The following is a 17315-nucleotide window of genomic DNA, read 5'->3' on the forward strand; positions in this document are numbered from 1 at the left end:
GGCTAAGGGTATTAAGTTGGAAATTTCAGGGAACGTTGAGAGGGATGTTGACACAAATTGAAAGACTATGCGCAATCAAGGTTGTAAAAATGAGGTACCTATAATACCTAGGGAATGGCAATGGGTATTAACTTCAACATTTCGAGGAATATTGAACTGCATCAAAGACACTATTTGCATCCAGATTGTCAGAGGGCTCAGCTGCAATATTCCAGGAACAGCTAAGGGTTTTAAATTTAAACTTTCAGGAAATGTTAAAGAAAATTTTGAACTAGATCAAAAGGCCCTATGTGCATACAGGTTTTCAAACTAGTGCACCTGCAATATCTCAGGGACGGCCAAGTACCTTAAGTTGAAATATTCAGAGAATATTTGGGAGGGAGTGTTTGACTAATTCAAAGAAAACTAGGTGCATCTAGGTTGTCAAAACGGCGTATCTGCATCTCAGGAGTGGCATTTATGTCCTAATGGCAATTGGGATTTATTCAGGTTTAAGTTTTGAGATTAAACAATTAATTAAACAAAATAACAAACATTCCACACAATTTGAAGAGGAAAAAAAAAAAAGTTGCTTAAAAAGAGCTAAGATCAATCTAAACAACATTTTTGGTAAAAGGAGTTTCTTAAAGAAAAGGAAAGAGTCATATTAAAACCTAAAACGAGCAAAAATAAAGTCCTCTAATAATTTAAAAACTAAAACGAACGGAAATTGCAATCAAAGAATAAATGAAACCCAAAACGAACAGAAATTAAAATAAATAATCCCATCAAGCATAAGGATAACGATACTCTTAGATGAGTAATAACATACAGTCCTTCGGTTTAAAACTTTAGAATCCTAAAACCTAATCCAAAGTTTTAGGATTCACTTACTGGATGAGTAAGTGAGACCTGAAATGAACAGAAATTAAAAAGGATGATCTAGTGAAAATAAAACTGAACCAAAAATTCCATAAAGAGGCGTAGGACTACTGCCACTTAGACCTTATTAAAACCATAGCGCCATTTGCACTTTGGAGAAGATTATATGCATTTAGGGCAGCATTTTTATTGTCATAACATCAATAACGAAACAACTTAAAAATGGAGTGCAAAAAGACGTGTACGACTACTGCCTCTTAGACCTTAATAAGACCATAGCGTCATTTGCACTTAGCAGAAAATTATATGCATTTCGAGCAGCATTTTTATTGTCATAACATCAAGAACGAAACAACACAAAAATGAAGAGCGCAAAGAGGTGTAGGACTTCTGCCCCTTAGGCCTTATTAAAACCGTAGCGTCATTTCCACTTTGCAGATTATTATATGCATTTCGAGCAGCATTTTTATTATCTTAACATCAACAACGAAACAACACAAACATGAGGTGTACAAAGAGATGTATGACTACTACCCCTTAGACCTTATTAAAACCATAGCGTCATTTGCACTTTGCAGAAAATTATATGCATTTCAAGGAGCATTTTAATTGTCATAACATCAACAACGAAACAACACAAAAATAAGGTGTGCAAAGAAGTATAGGACTACTGCCCCTTAGACCTAATTAAAACAATAGCGTCATTTGCACTTGGCAGAAAATTATATGCATTTCGAGCAGCATTTTTATTGTTATAACATCAACAACAAAAATAACACAAAAATGATGTGTGCAAAGAGGTACTACCCCTTAGACATTATTAAAACCACAGCGTCATTTGCCAAACAGTAACATATGGCCACCAGTTCTGCTACCGATTTATTTGCTAATTTCGTAACTTTTTGAAAAGAAAAATTAAAAAAAAAGGCTAGCATCGGCTGCTAACTTGGTTCTAAACTTCTTTCACCAAAGACGGTTCTAAGCTACTACTGTTTAAAATTTTTTTTGTCACAATAAACCATTGAATAAAAAAAAACAAGTTTTTAAATGAAAGTAAGGAGAAACATCAAAACTAAAAACGAACAGAAATTACTCCTTAAATGAAAGGGACTTTTCCTCCTAAACGCATCGTTCTTTACGCTAAAGTTTGACTCTTTCTCTTAATTCTACTTTTTAAAACAGTAAGAAACTTTAGCGTGAAGAGTGTGGCGGTTAGGAGGAAAAGCCCCTTTCATATACGGAGTAATTTCTGTTCGTTTTAAGTTTTAATGTTGCTCCTTACTTTCATTTAAAAAAACTTGTTTTTTTTTTAATTTCTGGACGTTTTTTGAATTATTACATGTTCTGATCTTGGCTCTCCGCACATAAATAATAAAAACAAAATTTGCATATTAATTAATTGCAATTAATCGGAAGATTTTGAGAAAAAGAAGCGAGGGAGGAAGCCTAGTTGCCCTCCAATTTTTGATTACTTAAAAAGGTAACTAGAACTTTTAATTTTTTACGAGCGTTTTCATTGGTAAAAAATATACGTAACTTACGAATTAACTTACGTAACGAACTTCTATGTTTTTATTGCGTATATGAAGGGGTTTGCCCCTCGTCGATACTTCGCTCTTTAAATTAAAGCTTAAATTTTGTCCGAATTCCTTAAGAATGACCTCTGAATCATAAAGGCTGTAGAATAAACAGTTGAAATTACTAAAAATACTTTAGCGTAAAGAGTGAGGTATTATGAGGAGGTAAACCCCTCATATGCGTAATAATTTTTGTTCGTTTTAAGTTTTAATCCTGCTCCTTACTTTCAGTATAAAAAACTTTTCATATTTATTTTTTCATTGTTTTTTCAAATAATGCTAGAAATTTCTGCGCCCCCTTCATTGAAATAACTATTCCTGCGTTTATAGTTATAGTAGTATATGCCCTTGTTGAACCAACTGACGGAGATACTAGTGACTCAGATGAATTTTCGCTTACAGTTACAGGAGCAAATAGATAGGGTACCAGGTAGAAATACGGTGTATTTATTAGGACATTTTAATGCACAGGTTGGACAAATGGTATCCTACCTTAGGGAAAATTGGTATAAGAAAAGAAAACAGTAATGGCTACAGACTTTTGTAATTTTGTAGGTATAACAGTCTAGTTATAACCAATGCGGTATTTGGTCATAAAATGGCCCATAAGTTGACATGGTATTCACGTGATGGTAAGACAGCAAACCTTATTGATTACTTTATTGTAAACTGAAGACTAGCAGGATCAGTACAAGATACTACGGTACATAGGAGTACTATTATTGATGTTAAAAGTAAAGATCACCATCTAGTAGTGTCTAAGGTTAATTTAAGCTGAAATTTCGGAAGGGTAACTACCTCCCGGAAAGTTATGATGTTGGTACACTCCAGGATGAAAATTTGAGAGAAACCTTCCTGGGACAGCTGAATACTCAACTTGAGAGTTTAAAATTAGTTTAAAAACTAAGGAGATATGAAGTGGAGGCCATGGATAAAATTGTTGAGGATCTGGATGATGCAGCTAGACGGCGTAATAATAAAATATTATACTGGCATGGAAGATTTGGATGTGAAGGATGATGTGATACCTTGGATGTGAAGGAAGATTTGTTTTGTGAGGAAGAACTAGCGACAGAAATAAAAGGATTAAAAAATAATAAGACACCAGGTGTTGATAGTGTGATAAATGAGTTTCTTAAATATGGTGGCTCTGAGGTTAGAAATAAGCTACTGAAGATTATGAATATGATTTTTGAAAAAGGGGAAGTACTTAATGATTTTAGGGAAACTTTAGTTAAACCACTGTATAAGAAAGGTGACAAAAGTGAGTGTCGTAATTATCGAGGCATTAGTCTGGTCACTGTAGGTAGCAAATTACTTAGTAATATGATATTTTTTAGACTGAGAGATGCTGTAGACAAAGTTTTTGACAAAGTTTTGCGGTTTTAGAAAAGAAAGAGGATGTGTCCTCCAAATTTTCACTCTTGGGTTAATAATTGAGAAGTCCCTTCGTTGTCAAACACCTTAGGTCCTCAGTTTTATCAATTATGAGCAAGCGTTTGACTCTGCTGATAGAAGAGCTTAAGCAAAGGTCTTTTTCTTATATGGTATACCAGACAAATCCATTGAAGTGATTTGTGCTATGTACGAGAATTAAATAAAAAAAAAAACAGTTTTTTTTAACTGAAAGTAAGGAGCGACATAAAAACTTAAAACGAACAGAAATTACTTCGTATATGAACGGGGCTGCTCCCTCTTCAACGCCCCAGTCTTTACGCTAAAATTTGACTCTTTCTCTTAACTCTACTTTTTAAAACAGTAAAAACCTTTAGCGTAAAGAGCAGGGCGTTGAGAACGGAGCAGCCCCTTTCATATACGAAGTAATTTCTGTTCGTTTTAAGTTTTAATGTCGCTCCTTACTTTCAGTAAAAAAAAGTAAACAGTTCGAAATAGGGATGATACCTTTTTATTGACAGTGAATAGATATAAAATTATTTAACTAGATATTTCGAACACATATACAGTGTTCATCATCAGCAGTAAAACTACTCAGCAGTATTTTCTAGGGGAGGATGCCTAGTTGCCCTCAAATGTTTTGGTTATTTAAAAAGACAGCAAGAAATTTTAATTTTTTTAACGAACGTTTTTATTAGTAAAAAATGTACGTAACTTACGAGTTAGCTTACGTAACGAACTTCTGTGTTCGTATGTTTTTATTACGTATATGAGAGGGTTCACCCCCTCGTCAGTACCTCGCTCTTTAAACTAAAGCTTAAATTTTGTCCCACTTCCTTAAGAATAACCCCTCAATCACAAAGGCCGTAGAATAAATAGTTGAAATTACTAAAAATGCTTTAGCGTAAAGAGCGAGGTATTAGGAGGAGGTGAACCCCTCATATGCGTAATAATTTCTGTTCGTTTTAGTGTTAATGCTGCTCCTTTCTTTCAGTTGAAAACTTTTTCATATTTATTTTTTCATTGTTTTTTTTTAAATAATGCTAGAAAATCCTGCGCTCCGTTCATGGAAATTTTCCTCCCCCATGACAAATTCCTCCATGGAAAGTTCCCAAGAAATATCCCCCTCTTCTCAACCCCTCCCTCCCCCAAATAAAAGATCCCCCTGAAAACCTCTGTACACTTCCCAATAACCATTACTATATGTAAGCACTGGTCAAAGTTTGTAACTTGTAGCCCCTCCCATGGGGACAGTAGGGGAGTAAGTCGTCCCCAAAGCCATAGTTATAAGGTTTTTCGACTATGCTGAAGAAAATAGCTATCTCAGAATTTTGATCCAGTGACTTTGGGAAAACACTTAGCGTGGGAGAGGGCCTAGATGCCCTCCAATTTTTTGGTCACTTAAAAAGGGCACTAGAACTTTTAATTTCCGTTAGAATGACCCCTCTCGCAACATTCTAGGACCACTAGTTCGATACGATTAACCCTGGGGAAAAAAATAATAAAAAAAATAAACACGCATCCGTGATGTGCCTTCTGGCAAAAAATAAAAAATTCCACATTTAGGAACTGGAAACTTCTACAGTAGGATTCTCCAATACGTTGAATCTGATGGTGTGATTTTTGTTAAGATTCCTTGACTTTTAGGGAGTGTTTCCCCCTATTTTCTAATATAAGGCAAATTTTCTGGGGCTCGTAACTTTTGATGGGTAAGACTAAACTTGATGAAACTTATTGAGCCGGGTCGTTCCTTACTACAGTTCGTTACCACGAACTGTTTGATAATACTGCTGCGGTTAAGGTAGGAAATGAGGTTAGCAACTGGTTTTGTATTAAATAAGGCGCTAAGCAGGGTTGTGTTTTATCCCCTTTTATATGGATCATTTCGATGGATTTCGTCTTAAGGGGCACAGGAAAGGTAATTGGAGACCACGGAATCAAATGGAGAGGAAAAACTCTTCTGGACTTAGATTATGCTGATGATTTAAGTATATTAGATGAAAGTGTGAGCAAAACGAATGAACTTTTAGAGGTTTCGCGAGTTCAGGGTGATAGAAAAGGTTTTAAAATTAATGTAAAGAAGACTAAGTCACAAAGGCTAGGAATAAGTGAAAACGAAAAGGTGACGTTAGGTAACGAAAAGATTGATCAGGTGGGCTGCTTCACCGAATACAGGTCGTCCTCGTCTCTGGTGTGAGGATGTCATAAATAGATATTTAAAGGAAACGATAACTTCCTGGGAGGGTGTTAAGAAGGAGGCCTTGAATAGATTAGGTTGGAGGAGGAGCGTGTGTAGCTGTATTGGCCTCAAGCGGCTTGATGCTGCAGTGAGTTATTATTATTAGTAGTAGTAATAGTATTCCTGCGTTTTTCCCTTTACTGACTTTTAAAAATCTTTTTCCAAGAAAAAAAGTTAAATAGTCTTTAAGTCCAAGATTTTGCAGTCCAATTTCGCCTAGATTTAATTTGAAAACTGACAGCTTGAAGGAAAAGTGGGAAACAAAGACTAAAGCAATGAATTCCAGTTGGTAAGATTAATTCAATTCCGTAGCTACGATCAAATACGAATATGAGCTATCAAAAAAGCAGCATTGAATTTAAGAAAAAAACAAACATTCCTGAGGTTATTCCCTTCATTGACTTTTAAACTTCTTTTTCTACAAAATGGTAAATTTTTTTCAGTCCATGATTTTGTAGTAAGATTTCCCCTATATTTAATTTGAAAACCAAAAGCTCGAAGAAAAAGTGAAAAACAAAGACTGGAGGAAAGGGAAGCAATGAATTTCATTCGGTAAGATTAATTCATTTCCATAGATAAGAACAAATAAAAAAAAATGGGCTATAAAAAAAATATGAAAACAAGACCTAAGAGCTCATATGGCACTTGTGACGAGGTCGGAAGAGCCAAGAGCCAAGATCTCATTTGGTATGAACTCTAAGCAAAATTCTAAGAATCAATAAATTGCTTTAAAAGGAAAATCAGAGGCTTAATGTCGGTCGGGATTTAAAATAAGAGCTTCTAAATATCAAAATTCATTAAGATACGATCACCCACTCGTAAGTTAAAAATACTTCAACTTTTTTAATTTTTCCTCTCCCTTTAGCCCCTCAGATGGTCGAATCAGGGAAAATGACTTTATCAAGCCAATTTGTGCAGCTCCATGACACGCGTACCAATTTTCAAAAAGTTCGTGGTAACAAACTGTAGTAAGGAACGACCCGGCTCAATAATAACCAAAACTCAAAAAAATGGAATTTTGATACCAATAGCTACATCAAAAGAATCGCATTTTAATGCTGATTTTAAATATATAAGTTGCATCAAGTTTAGTTTTATTCATCAAAAGTTACGAGCCTGAGAAAATTTGCCTTATTTCGTTAAAGAGCCGTAGAATCTTTAACAAAATCTCACCATCAAATTCAGCGTATCAGAGAACCCTCTTGCAGAAGTTTCAAGCTGCTAACTACAAAAATGTGGAATTTTGCATTTTTTCGCCAGAAGGCAGATCACGGATGCGTGTTTATTTGTTTTTTGTTTTGTTTCTTTTCCCAGCAGTGATCGTATCGACCCAGTGGTTCTAGAATGTTGCGAGAGGGCTCATTCTAACACAAATTAAAAGTTCTAGTGTCCTTTTTAAGCAACCAAAAAAATTGGAGGGCACCTAGGCCCCCTCCCACGCTAATTATTTTCCCAAAATCAGCGGATCAAAATTCTGAGATAGCCATTTTATTCAACGTAGTCGAAAAACCTTATAACAATGTCTTTGGGGACGACTTACTCCCCCATAGTCCCCGTGGGAGGGGCTACAAGTTGCAAACTTTGACCAGTGCTTACATATAGTAATGGTTATTGGGAAGTGTACAGACGTTTTCAGAGGGAATTTTTGGTTGGGGGAGGGGTTGAAAAGAGGGGGATAAGTTGGAGGAATTTTCCGTCGAGGAACTTGTCATGGGGGAAGAAATTTTCCAGGAAGGGAGTGCAGGATTTCTTAGCATTATTTAAAAAAAAAATAATGAAAAAATAAATTTGAAAACCAAAAAATAATTTGAAAACTAAACGCTTGAAGGAAAAGTAGAAAACAAAGACTAGAGGAAAGGAACAAGAAGCAATGAATTCCAGTTGGTAAGGTTAATTCAATTCCGAAGCTAAGAACACATACGAATATGAGCTATAAAAAAAACGAAATAAAATGAAATAAAAATAACAGCATTGCATTTTAAAAAACAGTTCATGAGGTTATTCCCTTTATTGACTCGAAAAAATATTTTTCTATAATAAAACAAGAGCTAAGAGCTCATATGACACTTGTGACGAGGCGAGAAGAGTTAAGAGCCAAGAGATCATATGGTATGAGCTCTAAAAAAATCCAAGAAATCAATAGATTGATTTAAAAAGGAAAATAAGAGGCTTAATGCCGGTCAAGATTTAAAATAAGAGCTCTGAGTCACAAAGTCTAAATATCAAAAATACCTTCTAAATATCAGAATTCATTAAGATCCGATCACCCACTCGTAAGTTATAAATACCTAATTTTTTCTAATTTTTCCTCTCCCTTTTGCCCCCCCCCCAGATGGTCGAATCTGGGAAAACGACTTTATTAAGTCAAATTGTGCAGCTCCCTGACACGCCTACCAATTTTCATCGCCCTAGCACGTCCAGAAGCACCGAACTTGCCAAATCACTGAACCCCTCCCCCCAACTCCCCCAAAGAGAGCGAATCCAGTACGATTCTGTCAATCACGTATCAAGGACATTTGTTTATTCTATCCACCAAGCTTCATCCCGATTCCTACACTCCAAGTGTTTTTCCAAGATTTCCCCCTCCAAATCCTCCCAATGCCAAAAGATCTGGTCGGGATTTGAAATAAGAGCTCTAAGACATGAATTCCTTCTAAAAATCAAATTTTATTACGATCCGATCATCTATTCGTAAGATATAAATACCCCAATTTTCATGTTTTCCAAGAATTCCGGTTTCCCCCTCCAATTCCCCCGAATGTCACAGGATCTGGTCGAAATTTGAAATTAGAACTTTAAAGCACAAGATCATTCTAAATATCAAATTTCATTAAGATCTGGTCACCCTTTCGTAAGTTACAAATACCTCAATTTTCAAAATTACCCCCCCCCCCCCCAATTCCACCAAAGAGAGCAGATCCGGTCCAGTTATGTCAGTCACGTATCTTAGACAGGTTTCTAGTCTTCCCATCCAGTTTCATCCTGATCTCACCGCTTTAAGTATTTTCTAAGATTTCCAGTCCCCCCAACTGCCCCCCCCTCCAATTACGCTTGACCCAGTTGAGATTTAAAATAAGATATCGGAGTTACGAGGTCCTTCTAAATATGAAGTTTCATGAAGATCCGATCACTCCTTCGTAAGTTAAAAATACGTCATTTTTCTTATTTTTCAGAATTACCCCCCCCCCCCGCAATTGATCGGATCCGTTCCAATTATGTAAATCACGTATACAAGACTTCTGCTTATTTTCCAACCAAGTTTCATCCCAATCCCTCCAATCTAAGCGTTTTCCATCATTTTAGGTTTCCCCACCCCAAACTTCCCCCAATGTCACCAGATCCGGTCAGGATTTAAAATAAGAGCTTTGAGACACGATATCCTTCTAAACATCAAATTTCATGGAGATCCAATCACCCGTTCGTAAGTTAAAAATACCTCATTTTTTCTAATTTTTCAGAATTAACACCCCCCCCCCCCCCAACTACCCCAAAGAGAGCGGATCCGTTCTGGTTATGTCAATCAAGTAACTAGGACTCGTGTTTTTTTCCACCAAGTTTCATCTCGATCCATCCACTCTAAGTGTTTTCCAAGTTTTAGGTCCCCCCCCCCCAATGTCACCAGATCCGGTTGGTATTTAAAATAAGAGCTCTGAGCCACGATATCCTTCTAAATATCAAATTTCATTGAGATCCGATCACCCGTTCGTAAGTTAAAAATACCTCATTTTTTTTCAGAAATACCCCCCCCCCCCCAACTGTCCCACAGAGAGCGGATCCGTTCCGTTTATATCAATCATCTATCTAGGACTTCTGTTTATTTTTCCCACCATGTTTCATCCCAATCCCTCCACTCTAAGTGTTTCCCAAGTTTTAGGTTTCCCCCTCCCAACTCCCCGCCCCCATCACCAGATCCAGTTGGGATTTAAAACAAGAGCTCTAAGACACGATATCCTTCTAAACATCAAATTTCATTGAGATCCGATCACCCGTTCGTAAGTTGAAAATACCTCATTTTTCTAATTTTTAAGAATTACTCCCCCCCCCCCCAACTACCTCAAAGAGAGCGAATCAGTTCCGATTATGTCAATCATGTATCTGGGACTTGCGCTTATTTTTCCCATCAAGTTTCATCCCGATCCCTCCACTCTAAGTGTTTTCCAAGATTTTAGGTTTCCCCCCCCCCTCCAACTCCCCCAATGTCATCAGACCCGGTCGGGATTTAAAATAAGAGCTCTATTTCTATTTCTAATTTAATCTGGTCCGGTTCCTGATACGCTTGCCAAATTTCATCGTCCTAGCTTACCTGGAAGTACCTAAAGTAGCAAAACCGGGACTTTAGGTTTTCCCCCTCCAACACCCCCCAATGTCATCAGATCCGGTCTGGATTTAAAATAAGAGCTCTGAGACACAATATCATTCCAAACATAAAATTTCATTAAGATCCAATCACCCGCTGATAAGTTAAAAATACTTCATTTTTTCTATTTTTTGCGAATTAACCGGGCCCCCACTCCCCCCCCCAGATGGTCAAATTGGGAAAACGACTGTTTCTAATTTAATCTGGTCCGGTTCCTGATACGCTTGCCAAATTTCATCGTCCTAGCTTACCTGGAAGTGCCTAAAGTAGCAAAACCGGGACCGACAGACAGACAGACAGACAGACAGACAGACCGACAGAATTGGCGATTGCTATATGTCACTTGGTTAATACCAAGTGCCATAAAAAAGTTAAATAGTTTTTCAGCCCAAGATTTTACAGTCCAATTGTGTTGCGAGAGCAACATTTTGGTTTTTTCCGCTTTTTTTCCTATGCCGCCGATCTCAGCTTATTCGTGGAAACTGGTAAAGGTCAAACCTTAGGCCGGATTGATGAATATGATATTACATTTTGGAAAGCTCCGCAGAATTCTTGCCTGGGGCCCAAAAGGATGGTTTTTGCTTGTCCCCGAGCCAGAGCCTATGGTGTGCGAAGTGAAGTGGAGTTATATAGCCCCTGTCAAAGAGGAGTATCAGAAGTTAATCAGCCAAGCTTTCGTTTCATCAAACCATGTTTCTGCTTTCGAGTGGAAAGCTCTGTTCTAGCAGGCAAGCAGGCAGGCATCACTTTCAAATTGAAGATGGACTAAAATCTATAAGTGTTAAATATATGCGGCAGTTACCCGGCCAAATATATCTTCTTTGAGTGATAAATAGAAAAATTTACAGAAGCAAAAATGTGGCATTTTCTCACGGGTCCGAAAGTGCTGCCATCTATTGCTTCTACCCATTTCTGTTCGTGATTTCAGCTTAGTTTATCATTCGGTTTTTCGGACTTGGGATTGCGGTAGAGAAATGGTATCATACGTGTCTGATAAACTTTAAAAGTTCTCTCATTGCTAAAGAAATTGGAGCTTATCCTTTGCTCCTTTCTAAGTGGTGACGTTAGACAGTTGGCCTACGGCAAAAAAGTCAACTTTTGAACTAAGACAGATAGAATTTTTACGACGGCAATCGATAGCTCTTGATGAGCTGATCAAAGTATATTACATCCATTTTTTGGTACAAAAATTCCTTCATAAGGTACACCAGTTTGAAAGTTTCAAGGGGTTGACAACTTCAGTAGTAAGGAACACACTGAAACGAAATCTAGGCCGATACAAATTGTGAGACATACAGAGGACTTGTAATCAAACGTCGGATGTTAGGTAATAATCACCTTCGGCAATGAGGGGTTAGCAACTTTTGCTAGTTGGTGTATCTATTATTTGTTTCCAGTGTATTTGATGGTAAAACCAATTTGGTTCCAGTGGTAAGACATGTAGGGGACTTGTAAGTAATAATCTGCTGTTGGGCTACAGTCAACTCCAGCGATGAGGGGTTTGCAACTATGCTAGTTGGTGTACCCATTTATTTGTTTCCGGTGAACTTGATGCCTATCACGGGAGAGGGACTTATAAGTAAGAATCGGTTCACTTTGGGCCAGAAACGGCTGTTAGCTCCTAATCATCTTCGGCAATGAGGGGTATGCCACTTTTGCTAGTTGGTGTGCCTGTTATTTGTTTCCGGTGTATTTGATGGTTAAACCAGTTTGGTTTCGGTGGTAAGACATGTAGAGGACTTGTAAGTAATAATCGGATGTTGGGCTACAATGATATTCAGCGATGAGGGGTTTGCAACTTTGCTAGTTGGTGTACCCATTTATTTGCTTCCGGTGAACTTGATGTCAATCACGAGAGAGGGACTTGTAAGTAAGAATCTGTTCACTTTGGGCTAGAAATTTGTGCAAATTGGTGCACATTGTATTCGATTTCAAGCATAGAAACAAGCATAAATGAAGAAACAAGCATAAATGAGAATGTAAAACAATCAGATAGTTTCGTAATAATTAATAGAATGTCATCTATGGTATTTTGATCCTGACAAGTTAGGGATAGCTTTATAATACCAACTAGATTATGTAAGATATTGTTTCGCGTGTTCATCCGTCACGATGTCTATGATTGAAAAGGATAAAGATCAACTGGCTGCAAAGTCAATTTACTCCCTTCTTTCGATACTATTTTGTTGTTGTTTTTTCAACGCTGAGCAATAGCCTTTGATCATGTGATTACTGATCGATAGCGACAAAACAAAACCAAAGTGTTGCTCTCGCAACACTTTAGTCGGCGAAGCCGGACAAAGGTTGCCGCAACACTGCACGTTGTCCGGGCAACTTAGGTCCAATTTCCCCTAGATTTAACTTGAAACCTAAAAGCTTGAAGGAAACGTGAACAACGAAAACTAGAGGAAATGAACAAGAAGCAATGAATTCCAGGTGGTATGGTCAATCCAATTCCGTAACCAAGAACAAATACGAACATAAAAAAAAGAAGTAAGTCAGCATTGCTTATCAAATAAACCGTTCCTGCATTGATTTCCTTTATATCCTATCACAGCTCCACTTTTTTGGGTGAAAGCGAGGTTCATATTCTACCTATCTTTCTTCCTCTCTTCAGCGTGGACCAGTGCTGCCCTTCTAAGTCTAACTGCAAATTTTTTTTACAGATTTTCTAGTGTTAAAAAAGTAAGGCCAAACAGCTCTTTCTACAATTAAATATAAAATAAGATTTTAGTGCTAGGTTAAAAGCATTAGTGTAACTTTAGCGTAAAGAGGAAGGGTAAAGGAGGGGGCAAACACCGTCATATATGAAGTAATTTCTGTTAGTTATGAATACCACAATCATAGTTATCCTAAATGTAAGAACAGAAACCACCCCCTCAAACCACAGTGCATAACCTAAAGTTAAACTTTTGCGAAACAATCCTTCGAGAGAAATAGCTGACTTTGTGGAGTTGATTTGATTAGTGTACATTTTATTATTTATTTATTTAAATCCCTGAAAATCGAGGGGTATGTAACATACATAAATGAAAAGTTTTTACTTTTATTTTCCAGTACATTTTTGCATCACTATAGAGAGTACCTGGAAATAACCCCTCTTCCCTGAGGACTTGAGAGGTTATCCTTTCTTTTTTTAGCAGACTGACTTATTTCGCTATACTGTACGAATTTGGTTGTCTTCCAGTACTTAATGAATTGTCTGGTTTTATTCTTCTTCAGTTTCTTTATTATTTCCCTATTTTTTCTTTTCTCTTTTTAATGTTTCTATTCGTCATTCTTCTATAAACTTCCATATTTATTCTCTTTTTTCCTTTTGAGGATTTTTCACTACTTAATGAATTGTCAGGTTCTATTCTTCTTTTCTTTCTTTATTACTTTCCTAATATTTTCTTTTCTCTCTATTATCTTTTCGATTCTTCTTTCTTTCATAAGCTTCTTATTTATTTTCTTTTTTCTGTTTCCTCTTTCCTGCAAAACCTCTTACTGCTTTTTCTGCCTGTGTTGCCGCGAGCCCTGATCTTAATCTTAGTGTGATTCTCGCTTCTGACTTAGTTCAACATACACTGCCTTATGAAACACTGCCTTTCCTCTCCACAACACACATGTTCATTGAAAAGGCTTGGCTGTCTTTAAATGTCTTTTCATTTAATAACTTTATAATTACAGATATTTGATTTATGGTCATTGGGGTAATGGTTTCCGAGACACGTACGTCTCCTTCTGCTGCATGTTTCCCGACTTCAACAGCTAGTTCACTCACTCATTTCATTTCAATCATTTCACTCATTTCAGTTAATTTCACTTTCATTTTAGTTCACTCTAGTTTACTCCTAGTTCATTTCACTCTACACCAGCATTTTGCATTATAATGAGAATACCGCCATGAATTCAACTTTGTTGTCACCTGATCTTTACCGTCACCGTTCACAAATTTTACAGAACTGATGACATAATCATAACACGGATTCTGTCTATCTGAATCACAGCTTAGACAGCTATGTTTATACATTTTAACAAATCAAAATGGCAAAAGCTTAAGCGACTTACCTTTTCAAAGATGCCAATGGCTTTGTCATAATTTTTCATTACAGCAGCCTGATCGCCAACTTTAAGCAGACAATTCCTTGCTGATGCATTGCTTTCCTCTCCTTGAAAATAATCAGCAGCCTAAAAATAAAGTTAATTAAAAACATATACTAGCAAAAAGCTGAAGGGAAGGTCGCGCCGTTACTTTCAAATTCAGTTCAGGACATTGTCAGTATTTGAAGTTTTTATTAAGTTCCCCGTTGTTTTGCAAGAATACTTTTACTTTTTCAAAATATTCTGTTTCTAGCCCGTTAGATATGATAAATTATGTAGAGGGGGATGTATTTCATACAATATTTTTTTTCTGCCATTTAGCATTATTATGAGTGTTGTTTGGGTTAATTCTGTATATTGTTTAGAGATAATTTTTTCCTCGTTTATCAGTTCGTTGCTATTCTTTTACCTTTATCTTTTTCTTCTTTCTTTTTTTCTGTAAGCGGGCAAAATAAGCTTATCTTATTACAGTGACCAAATATTTTTCATGGTAAGCTCAAACACACTGAGAAAACTGTCGCCCTAGCCGGCAAAAACATTTATTTGACCTGGAATAGTAATACTGGTTACCAAATTTTCAAGCAGAAAAAAAAGTCTAACTACTCATTTTTCTTTTGCGCGTTCATATAAAACTGGTTCTTCAAGAAATACCAGAATGTCTTCTTCATATTTCTTTGAAGTACCTCTCACTGGAAACTAGAAAAATCAGACATAAAAATACTGTTTTTATGGCTTTAGGCAATCTGTGAAGCCTCATTTTTAGCTCATGCCTTCTGCTTCAAGCCCTCTATTTCTATTTTCAATTGCTTCTCTCGTTTCTATGATTACCCCCAAGATTTTGAGAAATATTTTTTTTTTATATTTTCATTAAAACAATTAAAAACAACAAGAGTGTAAAAAATACATTTTGCCGCCCCGCCCAATTTTCTATTTTCTATTTTCAAAATTTCTATTTTCAATTGCTTCTCTCGTTTCTATGATTACCCCCAAGATTTTGAGAAATATTTTTTTTTATATTTTCATTAAAACAATTAAAAACAACAAGAGTGTAAAAAATACATTTTGCCGCCCCGCCCAATTTTCTTGAAATGACACTTAAATTATCGCATTCTGGAATGTTTCAGAATTGTCGACCAAGACTTCGTATCGAAAAAATTGCGTTTTTCATGACTACACAGATTGCCAAACTTGGTTTTTTCCTCGAAATCCCACAATCCGGATTTTTACTTGAGTAATCGAAGCAATAATGTCAATTGTTAGCAAGATTCCCCACTCAAATTACAAAATCCAGGTGGCAAAATTCGAAAGTTTGAATTAAGGATTATGACAAAAATCTTTTCTGATACTATTCTTCCATAAAAATGCTGATAATGACAGAGGTACTTCCCACCAGTCCTGGTTTATAAGGCCTTCCTCTTTGTTGATGATAGTCTATGTCAGCACGTATGATCCTGTATATACCAGTGCAGAAATAAAGAAATAAGATATGAGAGTGCCACATCTGATATCAATGTGCCCATAAACATGCCCATAATGAGTGCAGTACTCACTATCAGTGATGCTTGGCAAAACTTTGTATAAAAGACCTTTCTGTTTGTTGATGACAGTCTATGTCAGCATGCATCATCCTCTGTGCACCAGTGAAGAAATAAGGTATTTGACAGTGCCACACCTGATATGAATGTATTCATAAATATACCAAAAATGAGTGCAGTAGCCGCTATCAGTGATGCTTGGCAAATCTTTGTATAAAAAACCTTTCTGTTTGTTGATGAGTCCATGTCACCATGCACCATCCTCTATGTACTAGTGCAGAAATAAGATATTTGACAGTGTCACATATGATACCAATGTACGCATAAATATGCAAATAATGAGTGCAGTATTCACCATCACTGATACTTGAGAAAACTTTGTATAAAAAAACCTTTCTGTTTGTTGATGACAGTCTGTGTCAGCATGCATCATCCTCTGTGTACTAGTGCAGAAATAAGATATTCAACAGTATCACATGTGACATCAATATACCCATAAATATGCCAATAATGAGTGCAGTACTCGCTATCACTGATGCTTGGCAAAACTTTGTATAAAACCATTTTGTTTGCTGATGGCAGTCTATGTCAGTATGCAATTCAATCAATCAATCAATTTATTCAACCAATAAATTTACGAAGAAACACTTCAACACAGTTTCTCCCGTAAGGCCAGGAAAAAAACAGGGGAGAAACAAAAATGAAACAAATACTTAAAAAAAACGCACTTTCGATATAATGAATTTCAACCTTTCAAAAACTCAACACACACATACAAAAAAAAATAAATAAAAGACCCAAACATTAAGGGATTTTAAGACCCCGCCCCCCAAAAAAAGAGATATAGGACTCCCCCATGAATTAAAGAAAATTCCAAATACATGTTTGAAACCAAGCCACAAGAAATATTAAACAAGCTCAACACCCTTCACAACAGACATTTCTAACCCTAGGGTCATTCGTCCCCAAAAAAAAAACAAAAAACATAAAACATCGAGACATTAAACCATTTTGTAAAATTCTTTTGAAACTACCAAACGACTGACATTCTTGAGCTGACTCAAGTAGGCTATTCCAAACGAAATGACAAGCTATTAATGGATTAAAGCTAGACCTTACCGATGGAGTAAATAAAATATTAATATTCCTTGAATTGCGAAGATGCTGCGTAGGCCTATCAATGATGTAAGAAAGAGTAGTTGGAAGGGCTGTGGGAACATCACCATGAAGTTGATGAAAAGTGAATGATACGCGAGAAAGAATGCAGA

General features: G+C 36.5%; 1 protein-coding gene across 1 annotated transcript in view; it reads right to left on the reverse strand.

Annotated features, from left to right (window-relative positions):
* Positions 1 to 17315, reverse strand: part of LOC136030475 (alpha-soluble NSF attachment protein-like) — a gene marked incomplete in the record, with an annotated part of 104192 nt that overhangs the window by 19731 nt on the left and 67146 nt on the right. The window contains 1 exon segment of the mRNA XM_065709486.1: positions 14480 to 14599. Within this exon segment, the coding sequence (XP_065565558.1) occupies positions 14480 to 14599 (120 nt within the window).

This window comes from Artemia franciscana, chromosome 8 (genome assembly GCF_032884065.1).
Source record: "Artemia franciscana chromosome 8, ASM3288406v1, whole genome shotgun sequence".
NCBI lineage: Eukaryota > Metazoa > Arthropoda > Branchiopoda > Anostraca > Artemiidae > Artemia > Artemia franciscana.